Raw genomic sequence first — 11,036 nt, 5'->3', positions numbered from 1 at the left:
CAGAATTGCCAAACCAGGAGTCAGAGAGGAAACGGGCTCTCGAATATGAGCTGAGGTGGATGATCTAAAAGGAAAACATACAGGGATTCTGAGACAGTATTTAGTATTTTTATTTTTTCATGTATCCCGTCATAGTATTTCAGGCACATCTTATAAAGAAGCTAGTTGCCACATGTTTCGGTTTTCTTTTTGCTCTACAACAAGGATATCTGCTGATGGTCTCCTGCTTGATTGACTTCATTAAATCAGGGCTGAGAAAATATTGAACTTGGCTCCTTTGGTTTGGAGACGTCAGTAAAATACACCAGAATAGCTGAAAGGTCCTCTTTTATATTATGACACTTTGTTAGCTCTTATTTGTAAAAAAAAAAATTCTTATTTGTAACTATTAGTATTTTCTGTGTCTAAGAAAAAAAAACGATAAAGGTTGTAATTATTCTATTATAATTATTATCAATAACTAGTCTAGCCACTGTGTTGCATTACAAACAGATGTGGTGTTTACTGTATATCAGGTCGATCACATCTGGACTTGGTCCTTATTTGATTCATTTTAAACAAAGTTTAGCCCAACTCGGTTTATGTTGTTGACCGTATCATAGCAACAACGGCACGCTAATGCCGGCCGTTGGTTTCCATGGTAACCTACTCACCGCTGATAATTACCACCTGGTGAAGATTCTACAGAAGCAACTTCTTAAATACGGTAATGTATCATTTTAATGAAATGAACATTTTTATCGGTGGGATATGAATAGTTTGCAGCCTTTGTTGTGTTCAGACTGCCTCCAGCTGAAGAACTGAGTTTGTTGCTCAGCGATAGTTTAGTTTCAGCTGCTTTCTGTGTAGAAACGCTCAGCTAGCATAGCGAGTGTGTCGCTGCTAGCTGTTCTAACGGTCCTCACTGCAGCTTACGGACGCTTATTTTAGTTCATTTTACAAACTCACAATGTTCAGCTGCTAAAGAGAACACGATGTCAAAACTAGGAGACAACTCCCCATAGTATTTATTTAATGCCATGCTGTATTTTATTGTGAAAGTCCTCAGATAGCAGCTTCTCAGCCTGATCTTTTGCTCAGGAATCAGTTGTTTACTCCGATGCTGAACTGAAGTGATCCACTGTAGAGTTTTTACTCCAGTTTGTTCTGTTTCTGAACTTCCCAGGAGGCGCTATGGGATTAACACTGACCAGGGCGGCCCAGTGGACCACATCCAGCTCAGGCACGGCCAAACTGGAGTCCACTCCACTGAATGAGTCCTTGTTGAAGGAAATCCTGGAATTTGTGGAGAAGATTGGTTCCAAGTCCCCACAGGAGGCAGAGCATGTGTTTGAGGAGCCGCTTCAATGGAACACCACCTTAGTGGCATCTCATTTCAAGAAAGGCTATAACACCAGGTTTGTCAAATGAAGAGCTGGCTGGAATTCTCGTTATTATTTGACTCAGACAGGCAAGCTGTCAACAGTCTCACAAAGAGATTTTATCTTGGCTGCACTCAAAGCTGTAGGCAGCAATTCATTTGTTTTCAGCTTCGGTGAGACGGAGAATGTTCCGTTTTATTTCATCAGATCTTCTGGTCTGCTTTTAGTGTGGGATTTATCCTGAACCTCAGATCTGCACTAGATAAATACTGCAACACAAATACGCTCCCCTCCATTCAATCCTTTTTTTTTTTTTTTTGGGCTATTTCAGGTCTTTTAGTCATTGCCCTTAATTAACCCAGGAAAAGCCCATTAGTGGACCTTTTGTAGCCTGTGTGTCTGCTCTAAATTCAGTCCAAACAAAGATGATGAAAGTGAGGCTTTAATTTTTTTAAAACACATTTCAATATTGTTTAGATGAACGGCAACGCTGTCTTTTCTCTATTTTAAACAAAATCTGCTTTCTCAAACATTTTACGTTTTATGATCTCTTACTAAACAACTGACAGAGTTTTGTGTTTTGTTGACTTTTATTTCCTACGCAGGGGCTCAACTGTAAAGTCTAATGAAAAAGACAGTGAGGGGAATCCGTTGCTGCAGCTTTCTCCACCTTCACTTTATGTTCGCAACTTCAGCCAGCTTTCTAAACTGCTTCATGTGGCGAAAGATAGGAAGCTTCAAGAGGTTCAAGCGTGTCTTGAAGGTAACTGTGTTGAAAGTTATTGTGAGCTGTCCTGCTTTCCTCCATAACCCTCTGGTTTCATTTGTTTGTGCTCCTGCTTACGCTCTGAGAGCATCTGGTTATGTTGCCATTGGCTGATTTCCCAGGTTTCGGGGATGAAATATTAAATATTCACTGTGTGTGAACACATGCAATACATTCAGGACCAGGGGCTGTGGTAGTGTAAAATAATAAACGCCGTCTGTATTTGACTCTGTACATTTGATCTGCTCTGTGTCCAGAAAATAGAGACCCCATGGTTAACATCCTTGGTTGGAACTTTATCTCCAAGTTGGACAGAACACGTTCTCCTCCAGAGGTTCCCATAGACGCATCAGAGAAAGATGTCAAAGTCAAGCTGTTCATCTTGCTCCAGGATATTGATAAAAAGATCCTCAACAAGCTTGTTGCAGAAATATCAGAGTGGGTACCTCTCTGTCTCTCTCTCTCTCTCTCTCTCAGACACATTTTCAAATTCAATCAGATCACTACTGCTGTCCTCGTCCAGACTGATCTGTTGGGACCTGTGGTTTTGTCTGACAGAAACTGCCAGAATGATGAGAAGGAACTATGGCTGAATCAAACTGGACCTTTTTGATCTGCTTGTTTTTTTCTCCATTTTAATTTCAGACAAGTCCAGCTTGATCCCACCATCGTCACAAAGGAAGTGGAGTTATTCAAACAGTGCTGCACTGAAGGGGAGGAGAGGCTGCTGAAGTCACTGAGATACACATCAGGTTGGACTTGTGTTTACATTTCACTGTTAACAGGGATGATGGATTGTCCATAACATCTAAGCTCAGTATTTTGCTGCAACATCAAACATGGAGGTCTTTCTATGTCAAATTGCAGTTTTCAGTCAGATGTTGTTGCCTAACTTAAAGTCCTACAAAGCCTGCAGTAGCACAGGCTTCCATGTCCTTCTGCTCTCCAGCAGCATCAACACCTTCAATTAAAACACCCTCCAAACCAAGTTTAAAGCATGGTGGTGTGACTGAGGCTGAGGTTCTTAGTGGATGATTTGCATTATATGTGAAAGTGTGATTCAGGATTCAGATCTGTTCTGCTCACAACTTCTATGCTATCACCATAAGTTTTCCAAACCTGGTTTTCTTTGACACCCAATCCTCCTAAACTCCTCAGTATGAAGTCTGCTAGAAGATTTCTGCAGGTTTTAAATGAAACTTTGTGCTCAGGTTTAGTGTGCTTCTTTTTTTTTTTTTTTCTTTCAGATTTTGAGTTTTCAAACGGCTGTCGCGCTCCACTTTGGAGACAGGCGCTGGGTGAGATCTGTTACCTTGTTATTGAGCCGTGTGACGGTGAGATCCTGAACATCACCTGCAGCTCTGCTGGAGTCTTTCTTAATGCGGTAAGACTAGAAAGAAGAAGCTCTGTGACCTGCATCAACAACAGCCAGTATAATGGGCTGCTGACTACTAAAAGTTGAAACTGTTTCATTTCACATTACTCAGTTTATTAAAATGCAGTGATGTCATCAGTTTGAAGGGTTTAATTTAGGTATAATACATTTTATTCTAATGCCAGCAAAGAGCTGATCTTGCTAAATATTAGCAGCTGCCAATATTTGGAAGAGATTATCTTTTTATCAAGACAATTTAATTACTCTAGTTGACTTATTGCTGCACCAGTTTAGTTCAGTTCAATCCAGTTTTTATTCTACTTCAGTTCAGCCGAGTTTAGTTTAATAGTGTTTGCAAAAGGTTAGATGTCTAGTCTTGGTTCTTCTTTAGAGAAACCAAGGCAGAAAATCGGAACCACTAAAGACAACAAACAGGTGATGTAGTCTGCATAAACAGATTCTATACCTGTCCAAATAAAATAATCATAAGGTTGAACACCAATAATCAATAAACATGCTGCTGTTCAATCGTCTGTTCCTTATAACTTTCACACCAAGTGATCAGTTCTGACTTGTTTTTAATCTATTTGTTCAGTTTTCCAGATATAGAGGTGTCACATTAAGGCAAAGAAAACCAGTTTCAGGAGGACTGTGTCCATAAGTCACAGAGGACACTGGTCTCCTCAGATCCTGAACAGATCACAGTAATCCAGCCATTTATAAAACACATTACCATCTTTAGTCTTCAGATGTTTTCTGATACAGTTTAAGGCAAATCAGGTTAATAGTTGTCCAGAATTAAAAAAAATAAGCTGAAAGTTGTATTTACTTAAAGGCTACAAACTACATGAACTATAATCCAGCTGTTTTGGAGTATTTAAATGCACTTTATATAATTGACCTCCATCTGTTTTCTATTGTGTAAAGAGTTGTTGAATCCTTGTCTGGAAGCTGCCTTAATGTGTTTGGAGATATTTGTCCAAGGGAATCTGTCTGCTGCCGGATTTTTCCCTCTTTTAAGGACTGGTGGTTTTAAATGGGGAAAATGTTTTGAACAAAGTTAGAATTACAGCTTTCCACCCAGCAGGTGACACTGATGTTCCTCAGGGAGTGTCTTAGAACTGCTGAAGTATTTAAAAATGGTTTTACATTTCCTCTGAGGCGGCCTGCAGATATTCTGAACCTTTCAACCTTGGCTTTTTCAGCTGTGAGCTGCGTTCTAGCTTTATTTTGGACATGGACCCATGAGGCTTTCACTGTTTAATGGAGGAACTCAAATAAAAGGAAGCTGACGGACAGTTTGAGTGTTGGTCAGGACACAAAACTGAAGCTTAGAATTTGTTTGTGTTTATTGAAGAGTAACAAAAGAGTACAATCATCACCATTCAGGGCGGATTGTATGTCTTTATGGGGTTTTTGGATGTGACTGTGTGGTTCTCAAGTAAATAACAATTTAAATCTCCAGCTAAAGTTTCTTACATGCATTAATCCACCAATAAGCATAAAGAATGACCTGAATTTTAATATTCAACTAAGCTACAGCTTAACTGGAAAAATAGACCACAGGTACTGTTTAGATGGATACATCTACAGACTGACTTGCTAGTGACTCAGCAGTTATGCTGTTAATTAACAGTGAACAAACGTTTAGAATAAACGGGATACATTTAACATGGTATTTATGCTCATAATCAACAATGAACAAATAAATATTTCTGAAACAGCAAGTGATTCACAAGTGAACAGTGACAAGCTAGCTTACAAACAGCATATAGTTAGCACAGTAATTAAGACTAAACATTCCCTGCTAGAAAAAACTGAAGCAAACGCACCAAAGATCCAACTTGAGGAACTACTTAGATTGTTCAAGAATGCACATCTCTAAACTGGTTTTCTCAGCAGCCACACCATTAAAGAGGACATATCATGCTGTTTAATGCCTTTCTTTTCACCCTGACATCATTCAGTTGTGGTGTTTCATTAAATTCAGTTCAAAAATACTTTATTAATCCCAATGTGAAATTTAGGTGTGATGTAACTCATGTTATGGGCTTTATTCAACCAGTTGTTGTAGCTGCTGATGGCTGGAGGCGAGAAGGATCTCCTGTAGCAGTCTGTCTTACAGGGTTCTGAAGAAGCCTCTGACTGAAGACACTGTTATCATACAACAGTCTGATGAAGAGGATGCTCAGGGTTGTCCATAATGTTCTTTATTTTATGGAGAATCCTTCTCTGCGCAGTCATCTCCAGAGTTTCTAGAATCGCCCCTAGAACAGAGTTGGCCTTCTTTATCAGCTTGTTGAGCTTCTTCAGGTCAACTGCTCTGATGCTGCTAGCCCAACAGATGATAACAGAGGAGGTCATACTCTCCACAAAGACTTATAGAAGACCAGCAGTGTCTTGCTGCAAACCCTGAAGGACCTGAGCTTCCTCAAGAAGTCCAGTACATGGGAATTGAATTCCTCTTTAATTTACTCCCACATTCCCCCCTTTTTACACCCAGTTCTGAGCTGCATTTGATAGCAACTAATTTTGGTGCTGTGTTTTAAACCCTAGTGGTGCACTTCACACCTCGCCCCTCTCCAGCTCACCGAGCGTTCCTCTCCACCCTGTTCAGCTATTTCTATTTTATGCTGGGGGACGATGTAACGAGCAACCGATTATTTTCACTGAGCCACTTGTAGCTTTGGCATCATTCAGCTTGGACTGTAAAATCGCTCTGGGGGAAAAAAAAAAAAAAGGTTATTTTGGTAAACTGGAAGTCCATGACATCATTTAGCAGTTCTGAAGCAGATACTGTGATATAATTGTTCAAAAAACATAATGGAGAATAGCAAAAACCAGATGGCTTGAAAAATATGACCCAAAAAGTAATTCTAAAGATATCTGTGAAGCTCCTGGAGAGACTAAAATTAACTTTTCTGAGGATAAAGTGCACACCAAAATGTAATTCTTTGCTAAAAAAGTGTATTTTGCACGTGTCCCCTTTAACTGTTGTTCTGTTTGCCATGCTTTAGCTCTTCCTTCCTTTTCACCAATAGGTGTCGCATCATAACCACATATAAAACTAAATCCTAATAAACTTTTTTTTTGCCAAGTTTGTTTTGCGAGAACAAGGAATTTGACTTCTGATTCCAAAGATCCCATCTCTCCAGTAAACTTGATCTGATTTTTACTGAACTGTAAACAAAAAATGAATAAAATAACAGGTTGTTTTTTGATGCATTTATACATCAAGAGAAGCAGGAATATTTAGTCTGATGCATTTGTTGAAAATGTAAAAAAAAAAAAAAAAAGAAAAAAAAAAGATGTTATATATGGTCAGAGTTGATTAAGAGAAAAATGGCCTTTAATTGGTTGCATCACAGCTTTTTAAATTTTACATGATCATGTTTTATTGGATGTTTTTACCACAGGGCTTTCAACAGGAAGGAGACGAGAGTCACTATGAGAGAAAAAGTGATTTTTATGAGGATTTAGCATCACTTCTAAAGAACAGATCCCCACATTTTGCAGAGAACATAAACAAACAGGTACAGTGGAACCCAAACAGTATGTCCTATGTTTTCCTGTTTCTGTTCAGAACATCTCTTTCCAGCTGCTGACACATCTGAAGGTGCTGTCATAATTAGCTATGGGGCGAGTAAAGACCTCAATAAACCAATGAGCTGTGCCAGACTTAACCAGATTAAAACACTTCTCAAGCTTTAATGTTTTCTGACTGCTGTGTGAAAAGTGATACCTAGAGTCTGAACAAGGTAACACTGATGGACTCCTGCAGTAAAAATGGCTGTAAAAGAGGATGTGGCGGCACAATTCGTTGTCTGGATCTGTTCTTCTCCACATATTCGTTCACTGCTTTGATGTGTGCAGCTCACACCACCCTGTTAGTTTAGGCTTAAATCTCTCTGCACAATGTCTCAATGCATTGTTTGCTGATGATACCAGTAAAATAGGACAATATGCATCCTCTGTGGGAAATATAATTTAAGAAACGAATAATGTTGCATCATTGCAGCTCCCTCCTCTGATAGCAGAGCAGAAAGCTCAAACCTAAAAAAGCTGCAGGCTTATGTAACATCAGCTGATCTCCAAACATGTCTGCTTGTTCTTGAAGTTTAAACAGTGGTGCTGGAGCAGATGATCCCAGAGAGGAAGTTGGGACACCTATTACTTTTTAGTGTTCAGAATCTTCCAACATCACTCTGGCCTAAAATGTTCTAAAGGCATCTGTAACAGGGTGTTTCTATTTTTGGGAGTGTTCCCTTCTCAGCAGACACATGGACTTGTTCCATTTCACATAGAAGAGAATTACAGGAACTTGGTCAGCCTAATAAAGTCTATCAGGCTGTGGTTGGGTGAATGAACATGTATGTTTCCAATAGAGGGTCGCTTTGTGTTTAATGAAGAACATGTATTTAGAAAACCGATCGGCCTGCTTGGCTCCAGCTGATGGTGAACACAACCTGCAGACGTACACGTTCATTCTTTCCTTGAATCTTAACGATATGGAGCCCCTTTGAGCCAATCAGAGTCTGAGCTGCTCCTGCAGAAGCAGGAGTTTGGGATTAACCTGGCTCCTGCTCACCATATACAGGCTTTACTGGCGTTCTTCTTTAGGCTGTAAAGTTTGCTGTTAGGAGCTTAAAATCCTCAGGAAACACAATCATTCCTGGAGAATAGCAACACAAGGTGTTCCTCAGTCTGAGCCAAGCTGAGAGGTTTGAGCTGAACTGTGAGGAACAGTAAATGTTTTGATGCTGTTCATTCAAAGAACAAAGAGGGATCTGTGCTGTGGAAAGCTTTTGGAACGTGTTGTTTTATCCCAGTTCCTCCAGAAAAGACCCGGTTCTGCTGCAGTTCTGCAGATTGTTCACAAGGGATTTTATGGGAGTTTAGTTTTTCTTTTGCAACCAAAATCTGCTCTGTTGTTTTTATCAACATGTGGTTGATGGAGAGGAGCGAGGCCGAGCCCAGAAGTCGGAGAAGCAGCAGGAAAACATTGTGCATCAGTGGGAGAGACTACAGCGAGCTCTGTACGGCAGGAAGAAATGTGACACATGTCAGAGATGGAGGAATCTTGGTGTGCTGACTGTATGTGGGTAAGTGATAACTGATCTGAAAACGTGGTCTTAAATATGGTCTGGCTGCCGTACATAGAGTGATCCATCTGTTAGTGCAGAGGAGCTTTGGAGCTGAGTGATGCCAAGCTACCACCACATCTGCTCAGTGGGCCTCAGCTGTCCCACATTATGATGAGATGATTGGATGCTTTATGAAGATCAGTGCAAATATTTCTGATGTCTCTGTGATCTGATTTAATAAAGACTTCACAGTGTGGAAACCCTGTCTGTCCAATTTCAGCCGCCAAACCAGGGGTAGTTGTTTAAAACAGAGTGATCACATCTGGTCACTGATGGATAAATAGATCTAGAAATAGTTGAGCTGTTGCAGCTGGAGCTTTTGAGAAGTGGACACACTGGAGGAAAAACAGTGGTTAAAAAATCCCAATTGATCCCCTGTCTTGGATTGTTAGATAATGTTACAAATGATAACATTTGTAACATTATGTTATCAGAAAACAGGAGCAAGAATGATGAATCTTATTTTAAATCATTATAGCCCAGCAGAGGAAGAGAAGGCCAGGAAGAGCTCTGTAGAGAAGAAGAGGCCTGGAGCCAGGAGCAGGATGAAAGCTGAATTGTCTGCTTCCTATTCACCTGGACACTTGTCCTCCCAGAGAACGTAAGTGTTGAGGATTATCAGCCCTCTGTCTGAATCTAGAAGGAAAAAGTTTTGCTCCACAGGTGAAAATTCTCCCCGTTTACAACAGAACAGAAAAAAAGACAGTGTGTATTTAGTTCAACGAAAGTAGCGAATTGCAACAATAGTCAACCTGTAAGACTGACAGATACAGTGGAAGTTTACATATGGCACTGTAGCACATGTGGTGCTGAACAAATTAATACAAGAAGAACAGATTCATGAAAAAAGTGGAAGACAGAACTGGTCCCTCTACACCTTTTTATTTATTTCCTGCTTGGATAAAACTCCAGAAAATGTGTTTTTCATTCACCTTTGATAGTTTCTAATATTTATCTGCCAAATGTAGAAGTGGAAGAAGCTCCTAAATGGTCTCTTTGCATTTACCTTTTAACTCTAAATATGCAATATTTAACAGTTAACCTCTAAAAAAACAACCTTGATGTGAGATGAGCTTTATAACATTTGTGTTTCAGATTTTGATCCTGACAGAATGAACAGGATGTTGTTTGTTCAGTAAAATCAGTGATTACTTTCTAACATTAAACTGAACATGAACCTCTGGAACCAGTTTTTCCTCCTGTGCTTCTGGCAGCTACTGCTGTCCAGCTGTCTCCGTACCTCAACCTGCCAACGGAAACAAATCAACAAAGTGGATTCAAACTACCGTTCTCTGATTGCATTCTCTGCTGCTCATCATTCTCTGTCCATGCAGTGAAGACTCCAGGCTCGGCCCACTCATCAGCTCACATCACAGCAGGACTCCACTGTCCTGGTCGCTCTGGAAGAATTTCATTCAGTGTTTCTCTGCCGCATCATGAAAACCACTCAGAGAAGCTCCCTCTCTCTGATAACAGGCTCCCTGGAAATGCTAGCTGGATGTTTATGGGAACTGTCTCTCAGTGGAACAGGGACCAGATTTCATTGGTCCACATAGTAAAGTTTTCCTGATCCAAGAGCCCTGCAGTTTTAGAGAAACATCTGCAGTTCTGGTTGCATAAATGGCTCCACAAGTATTTGCTTTCTGTATGATGACAGCTCCAGTCCTCCTGCGACATTATTCTGCTGTCTGTTTTCCTGCTGCTTAGATCTAGAAGTTCTAACGTGAACCCTAAAGATGAATATAGTTAATGGGCGTTTTTGTGTGAGATGATCAGACTGTGAGTTTATACCCCCAGAAAGAATCATGATACTACAGCCAGCACTTTTGTCTGAAATGGATCCTCTATCTGACTCCTACGTTTATTTTTATCTATAATCAGACATGTGGTGATGTCTGCTGTTTGTGTTCAGGAAAACCTCAGCAGGAGCAGTCGTTGAGGAGCAGTTCAGTGAGAGCTCCTCTGAGACTGAAGAGGAAGAAGAGCAGCCAGAGCGGCGTTCAGAGACCAACCCGGACCTGCCCTCTGAATACTGGCAGATCCAGAAACTAGTGAAGTACCTCAAGGTATGAGAATGTCCGCATTAACACTGTTGTCTTTCAATTCAATTAAATGTTATTCATATAGTGCCAATTCATGAAACATGTCATCTCAAGGCACTTTACAAAGTCAAATTCAATCATATAATACAGATTGGGTCAGATTATACAGATTGGTCAAAAATGTCCTATATAAGGGAAACCAGTTGATTGCATCAAAGTCCCGACAAGCAGCATTCACTCCTGAAGAAGTGTAGAGCCACAGGGAGAGTTGTCTGCATTGGCCATGGCTTTGCAGCAATCCCTCATACTGAGCAAGCATGAAGCGACAGTGGAGAGGAAAACTCCCCA

The 11,036-nt window shown here is 40.3% G+C and overlaps 1 protein-coding gene across 1 annotated transcript in view; it reads left to right on the top strand.

Annotated features, from left to right (window-relative positions):
* Nucleotides 1–631: 631 nt before the first annotated feature.
* Nucleotides 632–11,036, top strand: part of LOC105927980 (armadillo repeat-containing protein 4) — a 55,153-nt gene continuing 44,748 nt past the window's right edge. The window contains exons 1-10 of the mRNA XM_036125198.1: nt 632–706; nt 1,166–1,397; nt 1,967–2,124; nt 2,385–2,565; nt 2,773–2,879; nt 3,375–3,511; nt 6,919–7,035; nt 8,447–8,604; nt 9,125–9,247; nt 10,559–10,712. Of these exons, the coding sequence (XP_035981091.1) occupies nt 1,174–1,397; nt 1,967–2,124; nt 2,385–2,565; nt 2,773–2,879; nt 3,375–3,511; nt 6,919–7,035; nt 8,447–8,604; nt 9,125–9,247; nt 10,559–10,712 (1,359 nt within the window). The 5' untranslated portion in view covers nt 632–706; nt 1,166–1,173. The remainder of the gene's footprint in view (nt 707–1,165; nt 1,398–1,966; nt 2,125–2,384; nt 2,566–2,772; nt 2,880–3,374; nt 3,512–6,918; nt 7,036–8,446; nt 8,605–9,124; nt 9,248–10,558; nt 10,713–11,036) is intronic.

Source organism: Fundulus heteroclitus, chromosome 21, assembly GCF_011125445.2.
Source record: "Fundulus heteroclitus isolate FHET01 chromosome 21, MU-UCD_Fhet_4.1, whole genome shotgun sequence".
Lineage (NCBI taxonomy): Eukaryota > Metazoa > Chordata > Actinopteri > Cyprinodontiformes > Fundulidae > Fundulus > Fundulus heteroclitus.
The sequence above is the reverse complement of the archived record's forward strand: the minus strand, read 5'-3'. Positions and strand labels throughout refer to the sequence as shown.